Source organism: Xenopus laevis, chromosome 5S (genome assembly GCF_017654675.1).
Source record: "Xenopus laevis strain J_2021 chromosome 5S, Xenopus_laevis_v10.1, whole genome shotgun sequence".
NCBI classification, from domain to species: domain Eukaryota; kingdom Metazoa; phylum Chordata; class Amphibia; order Anura; family Pipidae; genus Xenopus; species Xenopus laevis.
The window spans coordinates 66,494,869-66,520,668 of record NC_054380.1 but is presented as its reverse complement, the minus strand read 5'-3'; the positions used below and the strand labels follow the sequence as shown (position 1 = coordinate 66,520,668).

The 25,800-nt window shown below is 36.7% G+C and overlaps 1 protein-coding gene across 1 annotated transcript in view; it reads right to left on the bottom strand.

Moving 5' to 3' along the window:
* The window catches only part of prep.S (prolyl endopeptidase S homeolog), a 55,301-nt gene that overhangs the window by 19,558 nt on the left and 9,943 nt on the right, over positions 1-25,800 (bottom strand). Inside the window, exons 7-10 of the mRNA XM_018265411.2 lie at positions 24,281-24,383; positions 16,527-16,718; positions 11,132-11,329; positions 4,070-4,173 (exon numbers count right to left, since the gene is read on the bottom strand). Of these exons, the coding sequence (XP_018120900.1) occupies positions 4,070-4,173; positions 11,132-11,329; positions 16,527-16,718; positions 24,281-24,383 (597 nt within the window). The remainder of the gene's footprint in view (positions 1-4,069; positions 4,174-11,131; positions 11,330-16,526; positions 16,719-24,280; positions 24,384-25,800) is intronic.

Sequence of the window (25,800 nt, the reverse complement as noted above, 5' to 3'; positions counted from 1 at the left end):
AATTATTATAAGCATATATTTAGAAAGTGATCACTTGCAGAAATGGGTCCAACAAGAAAAACAATACTACACACAGAACAAGAACAATACAGTGTTTCTGAGAACTATGTTTCCTATTGCTTATTACTCCACAAAGTGCTTACAGGTCACTGAAACTGAATCTATAAAGTATATGTAAGCAGTATATGTATTGTTTATAGTTTATTGTGCAAAAGAAACTACACAAACAATCATCGCCGATTCATTCATATTTTAAAAAGTAGTTTTTTAGGGGGATATGTTACTGTTACAAAATGCAGATGGTGAAACTCAATTATAAGTTCTGTAGCGCAGAATTATTTGCACAGTGAACATACTTGCCCTGGGTGTGTTTATATTTATAAAATTGGCCAAAATTTGCACTATAATAGTCCTTAAGAGCTTTTAAAATATGGCTAAATCTCAAATTACAAATATATATGCACACACGCTGTATTCAGTTTATGTTAAATATACATTAGGGGACCAGTCACCCTTAGAAATAAGTCCAAATCAAGTTAGTTGAGCAAAATAGACTTTACTTACACTATATGTATTATTTCAGTTTTGTTTCCTTCAGTCTTGGAATTACAAAATCACAGCAAGCAGGCAGGAGCCATGTTGTGGACACAGTTATAAAAACAAATTGTTTATCACCCCAAAATCTTATATATATGCACTAGAATGGGGGACCTAATGCCCATGCACTGTACGGTACACAATTATAGAGCGATAGGAGGGAAGGGGAATGTGAGATTTGCAGTGACCTGTAGGAATAGCTGAAGGAAAAGTTAAAGTAATTGACTGCCCCGCCTCTATGCCTGAGTCGTATGATTGACAGGGCAGATATTTAAACACCGTTATAGCATGGAAGGATATTTTAATGAAAAAAAAAATGTATTCCATGTTTAATTTGCATAGGATTTTCATTATGCAGCTTTTTAAGTGTAGGTGACATGTCCACTTTAAGGAAGTGCACAAATTCTAATTTATATTTGCAAATTATCACCAATGTACAGTGTTCATTGTCATGCAAAACACTCATCTTTTTTGTGAATATTTGCACTTCACTACAATTCGCAAAAAAATGAAAAACATGCATGGATAAGTGTTTGGAGGAAACATGCACAAACAACCATATGCAAATAAATATACCCGTATATACTCGTGTATAAGCCGACCCGCGTATAAGCCGAGGTACCTAATTTTACCTAGAAAAACTGGGTAAACTTATTGACTCGCATATAAGCCTAGGCTGAGAAATGATGGACTGGGAGACTTGGCACTCTATTACTAAATACCCCCAGAGCTCACAAAAAGATGGCACAGCAGCAAGTACATGTATAATACCCCCAGATATCATAGCAGAATGGCACAGATTTAATGCCTGCACTGCTCTCTGGCTTTAACTAGAAAGTGGACCAGTAGCCAGCACAATAACCCAGGGACAACTTAACAGAGGCACTGACTGACCGTATGGGTGGGAAAGTGGTGAGAAGCCTGCAGACTGCAGTGCTAATGTGATAGTAGCAGCTCCTTCCTTGCTTCCGTTTCTCCCGAGCTGAAAACCATTTGAGTGCTGCTGGCCAATCAGATGCACACACACAGCTGCTGGTAGCGCGCTCGCCTTCTCCCTGTCACAGCCGAAGTAATTTGATCCTGCAGCAGAGACTGTGACAAGGGAGGAGGAGCGGCAGCAAGGGAAGCTCTGAAAAGAATAGTCTGCTGCAGAGAAGAAAAGCTCCGAGGGAGCGGGAGACAAAATCACTGCACTGTCTTCGATTCCCGGCAACGGAGCGTTTCAATAGGGGCCGCATTGATCTCCATCCCTGAATAGTGCATCTCCTCTACTGTGCGCCGGTACTTACGGTAGGAAGCGATGGATTAGGAGCCCCATCAGGGGTGCAGGGGACATGGAGGAGCTCATGAAGCGCAGCCTGTTTTGCAGCCTTCTGCGTATGACTCGCGTATAAGCCGAGGTAGAATTTTTCAGCAAATTTTGGGTGCTGAAAAACTCGGCTTATACACGAGTATATACGGTACTCTGCTCAAAGTCTATAAATGACCCACAGTGAGGTTTGCTTATAGGGGTTAAAGAATTAGCCATGACATTTGAAATGCACTACTCACATTTTGGGTTTTTTAGAAAACCCATACATATGTTGTATATATCTATCAATATAAATCGTATACTGTGAGACGTACTGTATGTTGAGATGTTCTGTGTTCATTTGTGGAGATTCATGGTGGCCGGCAATTACAAGGCAATTTCCAGCTTAGTGATCTTGGAACAGCCTCATTTCATGGTTAGCAAGGATTTTTAATTTTAAAAACAACAAAGCAGCAGAGATGTACACATAACCAACATTTTTGTCCTAAGGAAATACAGATGAACACCTTATCTCTGCTGGAGTATGACAATCCATACTTCGCAGGAGTACATTTTTCATTATTTCATTTCAAAGTATCTAAGCAGCATGAAAACAACTGTACAGAGAATTCTTTTTGAACAAAGCCCATCATACCTTTTTCTAGATGAAAAGCTTTTGAAAAACACATTCTAAAGAAGAGCTGGGAAAGCATATTCTCTCAAAACAGATGTTCTTAAATATAAACAAGCATGCAGTAGTTCTATCCAAAGAGCTATCTATGCAAAGTGATCAATCATTTATATTTTTTCCTGCCAATACCCAAGCATTCATTAAAAAGAACAAGCTTTAAGTAAGAAATACATTTCAATATTCTTGCAGGCATAAGATGCATTAGAGAAGAGAAAAACTTTATAATCATATCATGTTTGCCCTCAATTTAAATTTTTTTTTTTTGTGGTCCCACCTATGTATTTTACATATTACACTGAGGGGCAGATTTACATAGGGTCAAATATCGAGGGTTAATTAACCCTCGATATTCGACTGCCGAATGTAAATCCTTCGACTTTGAATATCGAGGTCGAAGGATTTAGCGCTATTCCTACGATCGAAGGAATAATCGTTCGATCGAACGATTTGAAGGATTTTAATCCATCTATCGAACGATTTTCTTCCGATCAGAAAATTGTTAGGAAGCCTATGGGGACCTTCCCCATAGGCTAACATTGGCCTCGGTAGGTTTTAAGTGGCGAACTAGGGGGTCGAAGTATTTTTTAAAGAGACAGTACTTCGACTTCCGAATGGTCGAATAGTCGAACAATTTTTAGTTCGAATCTTCGAAGTCTAAGTAGCCTATTCAATGGTCGAAGTAGCCATATTCAACCATTTAAAATTCGAAGTATTTTTTCTTCTATTCCTTCACTCGAGCTAAGTAAATGGGCCCCTGGAATTGTATAAAACAAAACTGTACACTCAGAACTAAAGTAATATATTGTATTACATACGATCTTTATTGAGACCAGGGTTTATGTAGTGAAGCTGTGCTCAGTAGAATGATGGTGTTCATGGGTTATATCAATATCATTACAATATCATACAGTAGTTGATATTTCTTTTGCATTTTTGGCCACCCATAAGTCAATAGAACAATGATCAGAATAGGCAAACATTTTGGAATGTATACTGACATTCAGAAACACAAAATAGTTTAATGGATAATATATATCAAAAATGAAGACACATGCTACAGCTACAACCTTAAAAAGATGCTATAAAGAGAGCAGCTATTTTCTATTTGACCTCATATAGCCTGACAGAGAATTATCTGCCAGGTTAGAGGTTATTCTCTTCCAACACATGTTCATTGATCTATTTACTCTAAATCTTGTTTAGAGCCGACAGGCGTCATTACACAACAATCATCACATTGTGTACCACAGGAATCACAGATTCGGAGTGAATGGCAATAGGAAGTAGAAATGCAAAATATGCTGTGTGCTGTCTGTCTCCATTAACATTGAATATATTATACTACTATGGTTGATGCAAATGAATCAACCACAGAGCTTCTGGCTCTCCATAGTTATCGAACTTCAGATTACAAGCAACTAGCTTAGCTTTAAAAAACAAAACAAAATTCAGTTCTGAAATAAATAGGTATGTCAGAAAATGGTATGTACCTGTATGGTCTGATAGTCAGAAGGATCAAAGCCTTTAACCAATACTTCACGGAAAACTGTTGGATTTAGCTCTTCTTTGGTCAGATCACAGTGGAAAACAATGCCTGAAAGGACACAGCTAAATTAGTGTTTTACATTACTTCATTATTTAAATAATAAAACATTAATTCTGTTCTACAGCTGTCCAGTTTGGAAATGAAATTTTCTAGCATCCCTACACATCATATGATCAGTATGATAAAAGTGTCTACTACAAAAGGTTAAGTATAAAAAAGAAGCACAAAGGAAACGACTGCTTTTCTTAGGGGACTTATCAGAATTTGAGATTAGAGCTGACCACAGAAAAACTTTTTTTTGATTTGGTTTGCTTTTAGACAGGTAACCAGTAAATGCTTCCTGCTGATTGGTTGCTATGGGTTACTGCTCCTGGGCAAACAGTGTCTTTTATTACATTACCCCATAAGGCTTTTATTCATAATACAACATTTAAAACAAAAGGAAACCTATTTTTCATGCTAACATAACTTAAAAAACTTTTACTACTTGTCGCAAAAAGTATTAAAAAAGGAGATGCATTTCAGGTAAATGATTAGAGAACTACCACCGGTTATATCATATGAAACATAAAGCACAAAGCTTCATAAAGATCACAAGGAGTACTGAACGCATGCTCCCTGTGGATACACATTCTCGTTTTTTTTCACCAATTATGTTTTTTTATATTATTTAGAGTTACTTGTATTTATGAATATATTCTAAACCCAATCATAAATTAGAACTATCAATATTGTATGAACAGAATCTGCATTTTAACAGTGGGGTGGCATACTCTTTTATCTAACTGCATGAGTAAAAACTTTGACATCTTAGCAGAAGGTTATTTATTATATTAAATTAATGAATATTGGCCTAGAACATTATATTTGTACTAGGATAGAGAAATGACTAAATGATAGTTTACCAAGAGTGGTTGTAAATGGAATATGTTCACATGACCACTGTTGTTAGTGGAGTACTGCAGGGGTCTGTGTTCTTGGTCTTTTGCTTTTTAGGTTGCTTATTAATGACTGTAAGGTTAGCATTGAAAGTACTGTTTCTTATTTTGTTGGTGATGATACTACATTTTTCCATGCAGGATTTTGCCACTTTGCAGAGAGAGATCTGACAAAATTGGAGAAATGGGCAGCAAATAGGCAGACAAGATTCAATGTTAATAAATGCAAGGTTATGTATTTTGGTAGAAATAACATAAATGTGAATTATAGACTAAAATGGTTGTTGGTGGGTATTTTTAAAGTGCATTTCCACCTTTTGGATAGAACTTTACTCAATATAATGCTCCTTTCTATATTAAATTAAAGTGCTTACCCAATTCTGGGTTCTGTGTGTGTAGAGTGGTGTTAAAGTGATACTGCACTAAAAAAAATTACTCTTCAAAATATTATTGTACATCACGGGGCAGATTTATTATGGTGTAAAAAATGGTGGAATAATTTGCTAGGCATCTTCATGTAAAAAAGGCAAAAATTTTTACACACTTTTTATTTCAGCAGCTTGCACTGGAACTTACTTAAAAAGATCAGATTCAGTGTAAAATAAAGGTGGCAAATCTTGTGTTTGCATGGTGTAAAAAAACACTCCTTATAATACTATTTCTTTTACACAGCTTTATTAACACATAACACATATTTAAAAGGCCCCATAAGTTACCTATGGATCATGTTGATAATTTATTCCTGATAGAGCTGCTTTAGTAAGCAATTGTTACTTGAAGTTCCTAAACCTGTCCATTCTTAACCGGTCAGTTACAGATTCTAATTCTAATGGACTATTGCTGCACAAATATGTCAGGTCCCTAATAGAGGAATATAGAGGAATATAAACATTTCAGGCAGACTTTTATGGTAACATTTTAAAAAGCATGCAAACACAATGTTACAATAGATGTAAAAAAAGGTTTAATTTCTGGTGTCAGTATCTCTTTAAGCGCTACAGCACATGCCCAGCGACCCTTCCTATATCTGGATGGCTGACAAAGAGGCTGAACATACACAGAAACGCTTAATGTAAGTGATCAGCCTATGATGGTGCAACTCATTCTATAGTCCCTGTGGCAAATCCTTGCTATTCTAGACAAGACGTTTAATCTCCTGAGGTACCGGCATACTTAGGGCACGTATAATGGCTGCATTGGATGCTGCAACATGCACTATACAAATAATTTCCTTTCCCTTTAACCCCTCCACTGCTGATCCCTTCATATCTATATTGGAGGAATCAGCAACCCCACTCCTGCAGAAAAACAACCCCTCTCACAGGATCGGATAGGGGCATATATAAAAATTTCAATAATAATTAAAGTAGGCATTTTTAATAAAGCATTACATTGGGTAATGTTCTACTAATCTGGTAGGACTTTGAAAAAGGAGGGCATGCCATTTAATTTAGAAGGATTTTGAGAAGGGATTTTGGGGACAACAATCTGTGTAACTGTATGCAGTCTCATTCAATGGCTACCTAAGCAAATAAAGTACAGGTATGGGACCTGTTATACAGAATGCTCTGGACCGGGCTCTGGGTTTTCAAGATAAGGGAAGTATTGGTTCCCAGTATTGGTTTGCCTCCAATGAGGATGAATTGTATTGTAGTTAGGATTAAGTAAAAGGCACTGTTTTATTATTACAGAGAAAAAAGGAAATCATTTTTGAGTTATTGGATTATCATGGAGTCAGTGGTGTAACTACAGAGGAAGCAGACCCTGCAAGGCCATAATTTATGAGCAATTTTAATATATATTGGTAAAACAGGAAAACTTCTGGATAGTTCGGGGGGGCGCTAAAACTGATTTGCGGTGGGGCCCAGTAACATTTAGTTACGCCCCTGCATGGAGTCAACGTTTTCTGGATAATGAATCCCACAATGTTCTGTCTTGCATAAAAAAGGGCATTAACTTGAGTAATGAAAACATACTTTTGCCTCTTTATATGTCCCTGGTATGCCCCCTACCTTGATATCCAAGGCTATTGTGATATTAAGATCTACAGTTAGTATTGATATTGGTATATATATTTTTTATTGTATAGATAGGTCGGTACATGGTTCATTTGAAGTGGCTGAACATAATGAATGTTGCTCCTTTTCCAACCAACATTAACTATGTAACTGTCTTAACCCAGATCTAATAAATTCACATAAACAAACATCACCATCAACATTAAATGCCTCCAAACACTAGCTTTCAGTTAAAAAAAACCTCTTCAGTATACAAAATGCAAGTATGGATATATGTTAACAGTTATCGGGAAACCTGTTATCCAGAAAGCTTCAAATTACAGGAAGGTCATCTCCCATAGACTCCACTGTAAGCAAATAATTTGAATTCTAATTTTTATAAATGATTTTCTTTTTCTCAGTTATACAACTTTACCTTGTTCTTGATCCTAACTAAGATATAATTAATCCTTAATGAAGACAAAACAATTATATTGGGTATATTTAACTTTTGCATTATTTTTAATAGACATATGAGGATGTAAATTATGTTAAGAACCCTTCTTAGAAAATCCCGAGGTTCCAAGCGTTCTGGATAACAGGTCCCATACCTGTTTAAGAGAAGCTGAAGTTTAACCTTTTGGGGACCAATGTATATTAAGTATATGTCCAAAACTCCCACTGCAAAGGAGCCTCTCTCTATTGCCCCAAATGTAAGCCTGTTCAAGGCTTTTTATGATTCACAAGCTGGATATATGTAGTCAATGAAATGCATACCAGCTAGTGGTTAATCATCCTTCATTTGTCCCTGCGAAGATCAATTCTCAAACTCTAATTATGCTTTATGATATATTTTATGCTTTTTTGAAACTCTCATTAAATTGATCACGTCTGTTTTCCCCCATTAACAAGGATGCTTAAGTCTTATAACACAAAAGTATTAAAAAATAAAATTGGACTCAAATCAGCTATTGGTTTATTATTATTGTCTTTGTTGCTTTTCTTACCGGGGCCTATCGTATTGGGGTATTTAATGTTTGGTTATGTAAATGGATTTTAATTATGCCTTGGTGAAATTGACTTAATATAGCAAGGTATAAAACAGATCTGCAACAGAGGATAGTCAGAATTATAGACTGGCACCTTGTTTATGCCTAGCACTATTTTTTATTTTTCTTCCATAGAGTTGAGAGATGTGAGATTTGGCCTTGGGTTTCCACATTACTAAATTTGCATATTCCACTTATTCTATATGCCCCTTTTTCTTTTAGTGCTTTGAAACATCACAGTATTGTTTTTTAGGATTTTTGTCAAGGATCTGAATACTTTAGCAAGGCATGCAACGTATTTGGGTACTACCCAAAAGGAAAAAAAATTGAGAATCAGTTACATTAGTGCCACTGTATACAGCATAATCCTATTTACCAAACCTACATTTGCAGCCCATGGCATACAAATTATTAATTTCTATTCCTTAACCAACTACTATGGTCAATTGCTTAGCCGTGAAGAAAAGCAAAGTTACTTTAAAGTGCCTGTGATCTCACTGCATCTTGTTGATATTCTCAAACAGCAGCTGCTTAGTATCAGCAGCTGAATTCAGAGCCTGACAGATTCCAATCTTCTCACCACCATATCTGGGAATGTCTTTTTATACTAACAAACAAAGTTAAACCTGCTTATGTTCTAAACATTACAAAGTTTTCTAGAAAAAAAGGACCCATGACTACATTTCCCATCATTATATTCCTAAAAACTTTTATATTTCTTGAGGCCAATCAATACATCAAGGATGTATAATCTTTTGTTGAGCTTTAATTTATCAGCCTGCTGGGGAGACTGAAAGTAAATAACTCTTTAAAGGGGACCCGTCACCCAAACAAAATTATTCCAAATGCTATTTCATCATGTTAGTCAAGCAAAATGAACTTTAATTACACTGTATAAATTATTTGAATCTTGTTTCCATCAGTCTGGGAACTCATAATTATAGCAACCAGGAAGGAGCCATTTTGTGGACACTGTTATTAAGGCAAGCCTTGTATCATCTCAGAATCTTGTTTGTGCACCAGGGGACAGGGACCCAATGTCCATCCACATGCACTGGTTACACAATTAAATCATTAAGAGAGCTCGGGGAATGTAGGGAGAGCGGTGACATCTAGGAAGTGCTGAATGGAAAGTGAAAGTAATTGTTTGCCCCGCCTCTATGCCTAGGCATAGAGGCGGGGTAGGCAATATTTGATTGACAGCTGATATTTTTAAATGAGTTTCCAACAGCTATGAATGCTTTAATAAAAAAAAGAAATTGGATTACATATTTAATTTAAAAAGGACTTTTATTATACAGATTTTTATGTCTGGGTGACGGGTCCACTTTAAAGTTCCAAAAACTTGACATCTCCACTCTCAAAAATGTTAAAATTACATATAAGCCACACCTAGAAACAAAGTAACAAATAAAAAGGAGAGAAATGGATAGCCTGAAACAAGTACTGGTCTTCAAGTGGTTAAACATATCATTGCAGCAGGGAATGCTGCCTGCTATACTTAATTATAATGGAGATACTCATGTAATCACAACAAAAAGGGCTATCACTATGTCAAACAAATATATCTGCACCTCAAAAATGCCCACTCGTTTGCAAGATACGTTAAGAGATGCACACAGAGAAATGTCCAAATATGTTTGGATTTTGGAGTCAAACTTGCAATAGTTCCTGAATTTGCCCTCTACTCCCATTAAGAAGAAACATAAAAATAATTTATAATAATTTTAAGTGGAAGCCTTTTTAAATTGAACTCTCAATGCAATTAAAATTGATCAAACTGAATATGCATCCTCAGCAAATTTTATAGCTTGTTTTGAAAACAAATGTTTTTTTGCAAGATTTGCAAGAAATAGGACATTGCAGTAGGAAAATACATTAGAATAATAAAAATACCATTGGGTACATATAACCCACATCTTCACAGAATTGAAGAGAATATAAAGAAAAAAAAAATAGAATATAAAATAAAAGCTAAATATTTTCCCAAGCCCAATGACCCATAGCAAATAGCAAGATTCAGCACATCAGTAAATACTAATTTAAGACTGGTTGCTATTAGTTACTACAATTAAACCTTGCTCTAAATTGCAGTTGTTGCTCAATTGTGATTTAGACATCAACTGCTACAGGTTACGAGCAGTTTATTCATGTTATGGTTTGCACACCTGATGCAGCAAGTCTAATACAGATATGGGATCCATTATCCGGAAACCCGTTTTCCCAAAAGCTCTGAATTACGGAATGGCCGTCTCTCATAGACTCAATTTTATCTAAATAATTACAAATTTAAGTGATTTCCTTTTTCTGTGTAATAATAATAAAACAGTAGCTTGTACTTGATCCCAATATATAATAATCCTTATTGGAAGCAAACCCAGTTTATTCGGTTTATTTAATGTTAACATGATTTTCTAGTAGACTTAAGGAATGATGAAGACCCCAGGTCCCGAGCATTCTGGATAACAGGTCCTATACCTGTACAAGAAAAATGCTTGATTGTTAGTGTTTTCAGACTGATTTGTAGAAAACAATGTGCAAATACTTCCCTTTAGTCAATGTACCACTAGAATCTACAGGAGAGAGGGGGATTGAACAAGGAACATTCTGGGGTCCTGTTTCACTAGTTATTTGATATCTATATGGGAAATTTTATGATCATAACTTTGTAACTAAAAACCCCTGTATTTGAAGATATATGCACTTGCATAGATATCCAATTACTTGTGAAATGGGACTAGGGAATGTGCATTGATCAATTGCCTATTTTTGTATTTGTTGTAGTCAATCTGGTCAGATAAATTGCAATTGCATTGTACCTGTACCTATACTCTACTACGCCTTGGTGCTGTTTTTAGTGTATTTCTGTACCACTAGAGTTATAGAGACCATATCTGTCACAAAGAGCAAAACTGGCAAGGTAAGCTCCAGAAAGGTTAACCGTCAGAATATATTTGTTTATTTGAACTTTAATAAAGGTTCGCATAAACCTTAAGCCAACAAAATTTGCAAGATCACCTACCTGGTGATAAAAATGAAGTGAACTGATAAAATATTTCGGAATCCTTCTTCTGACCACTGTATCCCACAACACTACCAACATCCAGAGGGAAAGTCTTTAAATGAGATCCAGAGGCAAGGACATGAAGATGCAAAATGTTCTTCACATCATGGAGGTAGCATAATACCAGGAATTTTTTATGAACACATGAAGCCCATTCTGCAAAGAATGATAATATGTTAATAAGGATGTGCCCATGGATATGTGCCATACACTTAGTGCTTATGTTATCATATACACTGTTTGTTATTGGATGCATTTGAGGAAGCCTTTCACTAAATATAATCTATTATGTTTTTTTCCCTAGCTCCTTAAAGGGTACCCATCACCCAGAAATAATAAGTTGTGTAATACAAGTAATTTTCAATTATAAGTGAAACCTATATTTTGTAATTAAAATATCCAAACCGGCTATAAACTTGTTTAAAAAAATATTAGCAGGCAATCATATATTGCCTTCCATGCCTCTTGGCAAAGCCAGTACTTTCACTTTTGTATATATATATGGCACTTCACTTCTCACTTTTACCCGTACTCCACAATGTCTATAATTGCATATAAATAGCTTATTTGTATAAGGGCGATGGCACATGGGACGTTTTTGTCACCCATTGTAAACCTATCATTAGTGTCAAACCGTCCTTAGTTTCCTGCCCATCAGCAGTAACTTCAGTGAGAAACCATATGCAACACAAAAAGCCAAAAGTTTCCTAGTGAGGCAACCTTGGAAAGCATATGTGACATGTATGTTTTCACACTAGTGATTTACTTCAGATTGTATCACATATTTACCATAGGAGACAAAATGCCCTGTGTGCCATTGACCTAAACGTTTCCACAAAGTGGGGGCTGCCTGTATGGGTTTTTTTGTGGATTCCAAAAGAATGAAGGTTGGGCAAGATTTATAAGATATATATTCTGTTGCAGAAAACCTTATGTTTACTTTACCGAATGATACTGAAATGGCGCTGTTAACCAACTGTCATTGCAGATTATTGCTGTATGATTTTGCAATAATATCATGCAATCCATCTGAGCTTTTTTCACCAAAGCTGTAGCATGCTGCAATATGTTTAATAGTCTTCTAAAATATATCCTTATTAGAATCGGCCTCTATATCACTCCTGAAAGGAAACATAAAATGAGTCGCTCCACTACTCCAACGTGCTACTGCCGCTGTGGGGAGGTAGGTAATATTTTACATACCTGGTGGACTTGCCCAATTGCTGTTACATATTGGAAAGTCATTTTCAGTATTTCAGAAGCCCCTACAGAAAGACATTCGTCTAGCCTTGCTAGACCTCCCCGCCAGGGAGTTAAATAACCCATAGTTATCATCATACAAAATGTATTGTATTTAACCGCTTTATTAACAGACCAGATAAACACACTGAAATATGGTCCCCATGGAACATCGACTGCAAAATTACATCGTAAACAATTCTGGCGATAGGAGGAGAGCTACAGGTAGCCTCTGCAACTTTTCTTTTTTTTTTCCTGACTCCCTATACTAACACTTCCTATCCCCAAACTGTAACTGTAATGTTGAAGTTGTAATTTTTAGAGGTCATTGTAACATGATTCATATGAAAGGCAAGCAAATTAACCACAATGTAAGGGGCATGTGCAGAACATCAGTTCATCACATGGCAAAAAACCCAGTGAAATGGGGTTAAGGACTACCAAATAGCAGCCCCGGTGGTAAATATCTTGAAAACTATTTTTAAAAACCAAGATCATATGGAAAAATGTTTTTATTGGCCAAGGGTTGTCCAAATATAGACATTTGTCTGGCAGTTGCAGGCTCTATAGGCAGCGTCTCAGGCTGTTATGCATGAACTCTCCTTCTCTAGATTCCTGGGTGGGGAATGTGGAAAATCTTATTACCATGGTCCATAATGTATTTCAGGAAGGCATTGGTCAGGGGCTTTACAAATTCAATAAATATGTATATCTTTCTGCATCTAGTGGCATTCTCGTTTGCTTCTCTCTTTTTCCAATGGTCTTGCACTCACAAGCTCCTATGGTTTCTACTGGAGTCTCTATTGTCCCCTTTTACTGCCCAACAAATCTAACGCAGGCCAGGAGGATACATTATTACTGCTTTTAACAGTCCCAAAAATTGCTCCTTTAAAAAGCAAATTACATTTGAATATCAATGCCCAAGGATGGTTATGGTGCACCAGTTATTTGAATCTGAAGCATACAGAACATTTTCATTTACCTGGTAGACAATCATGTTAATAACCAACATGTAAATTTATATTTAGTTCCTACAGGACTACACAATATCACATTTATAATAATGGGTATTTCCATTATCTACTGCCAGATAATAAAATCTATTCTACACACCTAATCCAGATTCAAGAGTTAGTTGTCAAAAGCAGGAGCTAAATACTTTAGAAACACCAATTTCCAAAAAGACAGAAGGAATTCTGCAAGTTGCACACCTGCCTTTAGTGAATGTAAACATGTATTACAGTAACCTGTTAACAGTCTTTAAGGGCATGTAAAGGCAAAAAAAAATAAAATCCAATTTTTACTTTCCTTAATGAAAAAGAAACCTACCTTCAATATATTTTAATTAAAAAATGTGTACCGTTTTTATAAAAAAAACGGTCTGTATGCAGTGAAATTCTCCCTTCATTTACTGCTGTGGATACGAATGTCAGACGGTCCCTAGCTGCTCGGCAGGAAAACAATCATATTTATGAACAGCAGGGGGGAGCCCCTGCCTTACTTCCCAGCCATGCAGAACTCAGCCAGCTTTTTTTCCTTTCCCTGTAGAGCAGTCGGCGACTGTGTAGAGATTTGTATTGGATTTTATTTTGGCTTTACAAACCCTTTACTGTTTCCAACTCCAGCTGCAGGGACAAAGATCATGGAGCCAGATTTAAACAGATAGATAAACTGGGATTCTATTTGGAGGATTATTTTGCTGCAGTCACTGGTTCTGCAGAGAAAGTTTGTATTAAACAATACAAAAACTATACAATCCACATTAGATTAAATGACAACACAGGACTCAGTGCAGTCTGCATATTCTGATTTTTAATCAGTCTTGCTATATCGGCTTCTGGCAGATAATATTTGACTTGTGCTGTTTTGATCATTTATGAAGATCCCAAAGCAACCCAGACCACACTGAACATGTGCACAGTCTTAGTCTTGCAAAGATGTTTAACAAAGTTAAAAGATCATGACCTCCTGTGGCCAACTCTGAAGCATAAATCATTTGTTTAATTAGGCTTGTGGTGCAGTAAGTTAATGTTTATGTTTAGTATACAAAATACAGAATTTGTAGCCTATTTTAGACTTTTCTTCCTCTTTAAAGTGGAAATATGCCCCTTTTTTCTTTTTATTATGAGCTCATGCGGCTTAGGCAGAAAAGGTATTTACTGTGTAACTTGTTCCATTGTGAAGTAAAAGAGTCTGGGACTTAGAAGTGCCTTCAAGTCTTAGTTAGATCCATCACCATAGAATGTGGTTCTGACTAGTATCATGGTTTTGTTACAATCTGTGGAATCAGGTATAACTGTGTAATGAAAAAATATATATTTCTTTTTTTGGAAGTTCATAGAATGTGGTTCTGACTAGTATCATGGTTTTGTTACAATCTGTGGAATCAGGTATAACTGTGTAATGAAAAAATATATATTTCTTTTTTTGGAAGTTCAGAAAGTTTAAACAATTTAAATCTTTTTACATAAGCTCAGCTACTTGTGTCATATAAAAATGGGGAAATGTTCTCCCTTTAAAGACACATAATTAAACTGAAAAATTAACAGTACTCTGTCTAAAATATTATATGAAGACTATGTAGCCAAAAACTATTCTTTCCCTTTTAATAAGCATCTTGCTTTAATTTTGTATGGATATTTGCTTATGAACTACACTTTCAAGGATCTCTAAATTTAGCCAGTCCCTGCTGACTTAATTAACCCCAACTGTTACTGATTGCGTTAGAAAGTCTGATTCACTATCATAAGAATACAAATGATTAGTCCCTTAATTAACCTTGTGAAGAAACGGGCAATTATGTGAGTTTGAAGCATTTTATATTATACAATAAACAGAAAAAGAACTCTCAAAAGCAGCACAATCTAAAAACTATTGTGTAAAATCAATCTTTTCATTAAAAAGTATAGCAACATTTGTTTTTTCTATGTTACTCTTGAACAAAAATCTGTATTTTAAAAAACCCACCAAAATGACCTATTTATATACAAAAGGTTCAACCACGGTTTCAACCGCCACAGATTGCGAAATATGTTATTTGTGGAAAATCTTTATTTTCCTCAGAATGTACATTTTACAATCTCTGGCAGTAGCAACTGTGAAAGGGCAGCTTCAAAAGTCAAACTTGTGTTCCTCCACTGGCACCCCTTACACCCAAGCACAGGCAATGAGCAGATTAGGAAACAAAAGGGCCCTGGCACAACAGCTAACTGCAGACGGTTGTTTGCAATTGTATATTATTATAAGCAAGACCAATGCAAAACCAATGCAGACCAAATGCAAGACCAATTTGAAAAAAAAGCCTTTTGTTGTATAAAACAACTTGTCTTCACTGTTGGTTTCGCTAACAAATCCTCTTCCATGGCTGGGCTTCGTGTGAGGGTGCCCTAGGACTCCAACTGCCTCCTACATATTGTCTCCTGAATGAATCACGGCCACCTCAAACTACACCTAGCTAAAACAGAGCTTATAATATTTTCACCCATACCTGGCCTATCGTCTCCCTTTTACCATTACTACAGATGGCATGACCTTTAGGGTGAGGGTCCACTGGGCGTACAGCTCTATTCTCTCCACCTGTAGGAAAGGCAGAGAGAAGTGAATGGGGATGGACTAGAGTCTGCACCATGAAGACATGATCAAAGCCAGCAGCTTATTGTATCATGTAAGGTGCAAAATGCACCATCTATTGGGCAGGTTTAAAATCTCATCAGGCAAGGAATGTACCAGTCCTCTGATGAGTCGACGCAGACCCTTAATATGAACCAGTCATTAGCCTGAGAGCCAAGTGAAGAGATGTCCATGTGGATCCTTTTGTTTATTGTTTGCTTAACATTTTTCTTTAAAGAAATCCAGAACAAAAACAGATATGTAAACTTGGAGCCGCATGCAGCTACACATTACAGTATACACATACTGCTTGAATAGGCAAATTCTTGATTTTTCAGTTCCTGACCAACAAATTTAAAACCCTGAAAGCAGAGAGAAAGTGAAAAAACGCTACAATAATAAAATATAGCAAAGAAAATGCAAATCATCAATAATTAATTTTGTAGCATCTACTCAAAGTATTTGTGATTACAAACCCCAGGAAACATTTTAATTGTATACTTACCCAATACATCTTTTTGATGCTCTGGAACAAGTGCTTTCCAATTGGTCTCCTTGGGATTGTTGAAGTCTATGTTAATTAATTTGTAATTTGGGGCATTACGATTAGTCTTGAATGTGAAAACCGTTCCTTCATTAGTGATATAGTCATATTCAGCTTCAAAATTATCTATCAATTTTACCCAAGGAAGAGTTCCTGTAGAGAGAAAGTATCAATAATAAAATTATTTTAGGCAACTAAAGATGCAGGTCATACTCATTTTATGAAACTATTTATCTCCTCCATTAACTACTGGAAAGCTTTCACTGATGGGCAAACAAACTACATCAGTTGTGTTAATCTTCAGCACCTTGGAGAGCAGACCTTTCAGAATGGCTCTAGTGGACAGCTCTTCAGTAACAGCATAAATCCTGCACCAGAGATTTTGTTAAGTTTAGCAGTGCGATAAATAACAGTCCTTTTTGACTAATACAAAAGTGCATATTTTTTTTCAAAGGTACCACTGTTATTAACCCGACCTTCCGCTATATGATAAATGTTATGTTACATTTGTGACACGTTTGTATGGTAGAATCATGCTTTAGGTATGGATGAAAATAAACATATATAAAGGGCAATTCTAAGGAAAAAACATTTCAGCCTGCAGCAGACCTGAGACTTAGGCAAAAGTTCAGCTTTCTGTAGGACACAAAACCAAAAATATCCAGACTTCAGGTCAACTGAGAATCTGTGGCAAAACTTAGAAATTGTTGCTCATTAACTTGACAGAGCTTGAGCATTTTTGACAAGAGAAATGGGCAGAAAATAACCTGTAGCTATAACTGCAGCCCAAACATAGCATGCTTAGTAAACATAAAAGTATGGGCTCATTAAAGGGGAAGGAAACCTAGTTGGCGCAAAAAACCCTCCCCCCCTCCCGTGTGTTGCCCACCCTCCCTCCTCCCCCCTGGCCTACCCATCCCGCTGGGCAAATGCCCCTAACTTGTTTCTTACCCTTCTGCACAGGTCCAGTCCAGGGAGTTCACAGACGACATCTTCTTCCACGCGATCTTCTTCCTGCTTTGAACGGCGTTTTGGCGCATGCGCAGTAGGAGCATTTCGCCGGTACGGTTCCCTGCGCATGCGCCAAAAGTCACGAAGTCTTCGTGACTTTTGGCGCATGCGCAGTAGATCGTATCGGCGAAATGCTCCTACTGCGCATGCGCCGGTCTAAGCTGGAAGAAGATCGCGTGGAAGAAGATGTCGTCTGTGAACTCCCTGGACTGGACCTGTGCAGAAGGGTAAGTAGCAAGTTAGGGGCATTTGCCCAGCGGGACGGGAAGGCATGGGGGGGTGGAGGGAGGGTGGGCAACACACGGGAGGGGGGAGGGGTTTTGCGCCTACTAGGTTTCCTTCCCCTTTAAAATGCAAACAGAAATCATTAATATGGTATAAGGAACCTTTATGGAGAACATCTATATTTGCTCATCATCAACTTGCAGCAAACAAATAAATGCACTCTTTCAACCCATCCTGATTATTATAGGATATACTGTACACATGGCCAGCACTCTCGTATAAAGTGTTCATATGCCTGGGTACCTGATCAGTGAATCATTTCCATCGATTCCAAAAGGATCAGCACTCACAGGACTTAAAAATGTGAAGTTTATTTGCAGAACAGCATAAGACTAACGTTTCGACTCCATCAGAAGCCTTTTTCAAAGTGCCAAAACTAATTCATATCATGTCTTATAACTAGTAACTGGCAGGAAACAACAGCTGTAACATGTAATCAGCCTCATTAACAAACACTAATAGAATTATATTATACACCATCCTATATTGAAATCACATTGCTAAATCTAAAAAACAGCAACTAATGCTGTGGATGCTTAACATAAGCAAGGATTAAAACCAAACCGCATACTACGGAATTTTATAGACACCTAACCTTTTACCATAAATATAAAGGGAAACAATTTCGCTATAAATGTTGCAATATTATCTGTAGCTAATTATGTCCCAACTAATAATGGTAACAATTCTGTTTAACCTGTTACAATGTGTCATGCTTTGAGACTAACTCAGTGTTACTGCCACCCAAGCATTTATTATACTTTTATATCTTTCATGTTACGTTACAAGCCATCCCAACCTAAGTGAAAGGCTAAACCTAATTGAAAAGGTTTGCTGTAAGCTATATCATAATCAATTTATCCTTATGTCAGTACTGCCACTCAAAGGGACCTCAATATACTTCTATTGTACTGCCACTGATGTAATTTCTATATCCACAAAACGGCACATCATTTCCCACAGAATATCATAGTGTATATAATAACCCCAAAATATATGTGTAAATTAACATGGTGATGATTGTTAGTAATATTACATAAAATGGCTGTACATTTTACCTTCAATAACAAAAGAACTTCTAAAAAATAGGAAATTGAGCAATACCAATAAAATTAAGAAAAATACTATTTCATAGGTACTTGCAGAAAAACTCAACCATCATATATTGCTTTGCATTTTATTTTTCTAAGCTGGAGAGTCCAATAATTTCAAACTCTTATGCATTTGCAAAACCGAAGCTTAATAAAACTGCTTTTGAGTATGCAAGCTTTAAGCACACTTGGCGGATGCAAAGGAAAGAGAAACTATTAACACACTACAATGGTTTGCTCTGAAATTACCATTTAAATCAACTGAAATACCGGAGGATGAAAATTATGTTCATACTGGGGAAGTGCTGAATTTAAGATGGCTGACATTTTATAGCCAATTAAAATACTGTATAATTTTGCTCTAAGAGGAAATGATTTAAAGGACATGTAAACCCCCCTCCACAAAAAATTAATCAGTGAATAGCCTCTTTGAAATCTTCAGATAACTGCCACTCTGGTTGTTAAAAGGTTTACAGTAAGGCTACAGCATCCCCTTAATCAGTTAGAAATCCTTCTAAGTGATTAAGCGCTGGCAAATGAAGTGGGGTAAATGCAGTACAAATGATGTGGCTTGGGTGGGGAAGATATGCTCATGGTAGGAAAATGTTGGCTTTACATTTCCTTAAGGAGAATTCAACCCAAAAGTAAAAAATTCAACCCAAAAGTAAAAAATCCCCTACCCTACATAAGTCCCCCTCCCTCCTCCCCCCAGCCTAGCTGCTACCCTGGGCAAATGCTCCCGAGTCTTTACTTACCCCTCAGTCCAGTGGAGTTCACAGCAGCCATCTTCTGGCTTTTCGGTAATTTTCAGAATGAGAGCGGTGTATCGGCAATTTCCGTGATTTTCGGCGCATGCACAGTTGTCGCAAAGCGGAAGATTGCTCCAACTGAGCATGCGCCGATACACAGCTCTCATTCAGAAGATTACTGAAGAGCTGAAAGATGAACACCGCTGGACAGGATCTGCACAGAGGGATAAGTAAAGGCACAGGGACATTTGTCCAGGGTAGCAGCTAGGCTGGGGGGAGGAGGGAGGGGTCTATGTAGGGCAGGGGTTTTTAAATTTACGGTTGAATTCTCATTTAAGGCATTTAACAGAGAGAAGGGCACAATACATCTCTAGCAAGGCCCTCCTTTATGAAAATACTGACAATACTGACCTCTTTGGCATGACTGCCAGAATGCACTAAATCAAAATATTTACAATGTGCATTTCCTAGAGAAAATTATTGCCGCCAAACTGACCTTAAATGTTTTTTTAAACAAACTTTACATATACTGTAGGTCTTTGAATAAACCCATGCTGTGTGCTTCTGTTTAAGCCAAAGCAGAAATATATACATTTTAAAATGGCAGCTGAAATTAACTTGCATTTAGAGGGGACCTGTCACCCTAAGATATAATTCCAAATTCTTTTCTATTGTGTTTGTCAAGCAAAATAAACTTCACTTTCACTATATAAATTATTTAAAGGAGAACTTTTTAAACCCTAAAAATTAATGTGGTTAAATGCAAAGAGGTGGTAATATATGATTGACAGCTGAGATATTTAAGTTCCTTAATACTTTTGAGTCTCTGTTTAATTTAATGATGTACATGTGCATGTATGCCTGTCTACATGTATCAACCAAATGATCGTATAGTGTATGGCCACCCTTAGGGGATACCATTTAATAAAAAAGGAGGGGTGTTTAGTTTTCCTTTAAACTCTTCCTATCCAAGTCTGATTAAATCTAAAAATAAGTCTTTTTTCGAGTGTGGGGGTATTGGATTGCCTAACAGTGGTAGCAGACAGCGAGATTAGTCGCCCAGCGACAAATCTTAGATTATGCGGGAAACTAATCCTAAATTCCTTCCCACCGGCAAGAATACGAACCGATCGGATTTCAGCAGTCGCCCCAAGTTTCCTCGTGAGGCAATTTCGGAAATCTGAAGCAATTCGCATGCTATCCCGCCTCGTACTCTTGCTGGCAGGAAGGCATTTCAGGGACATTGTTCGCCGTAGAAGCGAAGCTTTGTCGCTGGGTGACTAATCTCCCTGTCTGCCACCACCTTAAGCAATAGGTTGTCTCTCAATTTAACATCTAGGTGTCTCTTCCTGAAAAAGCCAATGACTCCCTCTGCCCATAGCCAAAGAAAAGAGGCCTGGAGATAGGTAGAACCCCGTCTATTCCTCATTTCTCTCTGGCCAGCAGTACTAGCATTTTACAGTTTTTATCTACTTTCTCATAAAGTAAAGAGAAAGGGTTTTGTTTTGTTTTTACCTCTCTAAACTGCACTTGCAACATCAACAGCAGAAAACTACAGCAATGTTTTTTCCTAGTGACATGAACAGACTACCACAAGTTTGAAAAAGCACTATAATATTAATGAATACAAGTTTGTAATGGATGCAGCATCAATAATTTATTTTCAAATCAGGTTGAGAATGTCATGCTTTCTACTGTTTTTTTTGTAAAAAAGAAAAAGAATATTCAAATCTGGGATTCAAAAATAAAACATTCCACAGACACAGAGGGAAGTAAATAATTCAAAAACTAAAGCATCAGTAGGGACAACATCCAATGTTATACTTTAATGGATTTTTAATTTCTCATCTAGTTTAGGCAAAGAATGATGGTTCTGAGGTAAAGCCTTTAATTGCAAATCAGCAAGCATACGTTTTATAGTGCTTTATATGGAGGGTGTTGTTTCATATACTTAAAATATTTCAACTACACTCCCATGCAGTTTGAGGAAATAATAAGCATAAAGTATGTTTAGAGCAGTGCAGCTGAACATGCATCCCTTCTTGTTGGAATTTCTCTCATCTGTGTCCTTGCCTAATATTCCACCACTGTGCAGTGAAATGTCTGCAATTCAGAAGTGGCATTGAATTTGTCTGCAGTCAGCATAGTGCACACTACAATATTACATTTGTGGCACATAGTGATCTCCAAGTTGGGGGAATAAGTAATGTTCTCTCTGAACACCTTGCACAATCTTATAACCAAAAGCTGTAAATCCTAAATACTGAAGAAAATATAATGCTACAGCAGTTTAAGATCAATGATAACTGATCTTTTTTTTTACTGAAAAGTAACAGAACACACACAATTACTAGCAAAAAAGATGTCCCAAAACATTAAGCTTACAAACATTTTAAATATGTATAAAACATAGCAGTATATAGTAAAACTCCCTCAATATGTGTGGTCTGTAGTTTACATTTTTATTATTTTAAAATGAAATTCCATTCATGAAAAATGTTGGCTTTAATTTTTTTCTTTTTAGATTATGCTCCTCTTAATGTTTTATTTAGCCTCTATTTTTGATGGAATTTTCATTAACTTAAACACATCTGTAGCACTCCATCTCTGCTAGGTCTATTCAGCAGAATCAAATATTCAGAAGTAATATTTTGTCCACTATAAGATATGTATAGTTTACAGTCTGCTCAGTAAAAGATCAATGGAAGATGAGCTTTTTTAAGCAAGTAATGTTTCCCCCTTAAGCATTAACATCTAATAATTGTTTCAAATTGGCAACATCAGCAAAAACAAAACTTGCTCTTAGATGAGGTAAACACATTGATTAAATGACACTAGATAGAATGCAATGGAAGCTTTAACTATTTCTTTAAAAAAAATGGCAACCAACCAAATTGATAGAAATGAGAAATCCTCCATTTGTTTATGTATATTTAATTGGTAAAAGTGGGTTGTTGAACGATAAAAAGGCAGCTAAATATATCCAACAGTCTATACAGTTTAAAGGACAAGGAGTGTCGGACTGGTCCACCGGGATACCAAGAAAACTCCCGAAGGGCCCAGGTGACAGTGGACCCTCATGCTGTTGTTAAACATTTGGTCTATTCCATGGCCATTCCCTATTTCTAGGAGAACAAAGAAGCTAAACAGATGGAATAATAGATTAAAGTATGTAAAGAAAAGAGACTAGGAGAACAAAAATTGAGGAGAGGAAGAATAGTAGTACTGAGCACTGAAAGTGGGCCCCTGGTCTAAGGTTTTTGGGTGGGCCCATTGTGTTCCAGTCCGACATTGACCCCCATTGAACCAAATGGTTAGCCTTTAACCCTGGACTACTGCATTTCTTCTATAAAAAATGTTAAGAGCCTGCCAGGCTTTGTTTGGAAAAGCAGTGGCATCATTAAAGGGATACTGTCATGGGAAAAAAAATTTTTTTCAAAATGAATCAGTTAATAGTGCGGCTCCAGCAGAATTCTGCACTGAAATCCATTTCTCAAAAGAGCAAACAGATTTTTTTTATATTCAATTTTGAATATAAGGGGCTAGACATATTGTCAATTTCCAAGCTGCCCCAAGTCATGTGACTTGTGCTCTGGTAAACTTCAATCACTCTTTACTGCCGTACTGCAAGTTGGAGTGATATCACCCCCTCCCTTTTCCCCCCCAGCAGCCAAACAAAAGAACAATGGGAATGTAACCAGAGAGCAGCTCCCTAACACAAGATAACAGCTGCCTGGTAGATCTAAGAACAACACTCAATAGTAAAAACCCATGTCCCACTGAGACACATTCAGTTACATTGAGAAGGAAAAACAGCAGCCTTCCAGAAAGCATTTCTCTCCTAAAGTGCAGGCACAAGTCACATGACCAGGGGCAGCTGGGAAATTGACAAAATGTCTAGCCCCATGTCAGATTTCAAAATTGAATATAAAAAAATCTGTTTGCTCTTTTGAGAAATGGATTTCAGTGCAGAATTCTGCTGGAGTAGCACTATTAACTAATGCGTTTTGAAAAAAAACTTGTTTTCCGATGACAGGATCCCTTTAATCTTCTCAAGCATCAATTATGGCAGTGTGGCCTGGGTGCAGAACTATACTTTCTTGTTATCAACATTGTGCTTATGTGCCCATGAATAATGATGTGGCACAGTACCAATTAATTTTTTAACAGGCAAACTGACTGTTACCGAGATAAAGGTAATCATTTTAAAAATTAGAATTATTTGCTTATTAAGGAGTCTATGGGAGATGGTACTCATGTAATTCTGGAGCTCTGGATAATGGGTTACCGGGTAATGGATCCCATACAGGCATATACACAAAAATCACAAATTCTAAATTTCATTACATACAACTATTTTAAAAAGGAAATTGTGTAGAAATCAGTGATTGTTTTTTCCCCCCACATAGTAAGACTTCCAGTTCTTTCTGAGATGACAGCCTTCAAATGTCAAACCAGAAATTGCACATAATTTGTTCCAAATAGATGTTTGCACCAAATAAATAAAACATGGAAAACTGCTCATCTAATTATGTTGAAATTGCACTATGGGTATGACCGAAAGAATATAGTAACTTACCAGTGATGCCAGTGTTCTTGTCTAGTTTACAATACCATAGTCGGTTTACTGGATCACAGCCTTCTCTAATGGAAAGCAACACATATTGTCCATCATCTGTAACCTAAAACGATAAAGAATAAAGTAATATCAACTATGTAGAAAATGGTCCCATTATTAGTTCCATGTATGCTTAAAGAGATACTGACGCCAGAAATGAAACTCTTTTTTTTACATCTATCATAATATTGCCTTTGAAAGCTAGTTATAACTTTGCCATAAAGTATTTTAACTACATTACCTGTCATTACATTACCTTTTACATTACCTGTCCGATGCCCCATGTTCCTCTATGAGGGGGCTGCCCTATTTGTGCAGCAGGAGTCCGTTAGCATTGGAAACTTTATGCTCAGATGGGACAGTCAAGTCATATTTTAAAAAGTCATTTTTTGGTGTATCACTTTAAATGCTGTGCTTATATCTACACAGGGAGCTGTTCTCTGGTTACCTTCCCATTGCTTTGCTAATGGGCTGCTGAGAGGGGGAGGGGTGATTTCACTCTAAAGGTGGCCATAGACGCACAGATAATATCGTATGAAAAAAATTTTCTTGCTTTATTTTGTGCGTGCATGGTGGGAAAAGAGCCGACCGATATCGGCAGAAGACCTGGATATCGGTTGGCTCGTCGATCAGGCTGGACAGAAAATTTTGATCGGGTGCCCATACTCTAGCACTGTTGTTATACTTACACTCCAGACATTTAAGCAATGCCATTTACTGTATATAGGCTCCTGCTTACTATTCATTGCAAGTATTCATATGCTCTCCATGCTTCGTTGAATTCCTCCATGCATCCAAGCAAAACACCAAATGACAAGGGTTTCATGAGACATATAATATATATATATATATATATATATATATAATTATATATGTTATATATATTTATTTAAATAGATTTATTACAGGTTAATTGATAATGGCTCTGACAAGGTGCACAGGGAAATCGAAAGATATTTAATCAGATAAAAAATAAGCAAATTCAGCTAAAAAAATTGGGAACAAAAGAAGCTGATCGAATTGTTTAATAAAAGTTGCCATTTATTAATCTGTATATCATAATATCATCATAATTGGGAAACTATAAAGAATAATGCAATTATCTGTTTTAGTGAGATATCCTAAAAGGTCCTAAACCTGCTATGTTTTAAATAACATCTCGGTTATGAGTTTAGAGTAACCCTTCTCAACAAGGACAAACAGTAAAGAAAGAACATGACCTTAAAACATTTTCCACATCTCCCTGGGTTATCTACTGGGATCTTACAACAGCTGAGGTCACAGTTTGTCAGGCACATGATACAGAAAAAAAACAAGTAATAGGCAAATTAAGGCCCTATATTGTGTGCTTTCAGGAACACTGCAGCATTACAGACAATATAAAATATTCACACTCATTATGCAGACTATTGAAAAACAAACAAAGGTTGCACTCTTGTTATTTCTAGTTGGGAGTCAAGGCACACTGTTGTTTGGAAGAC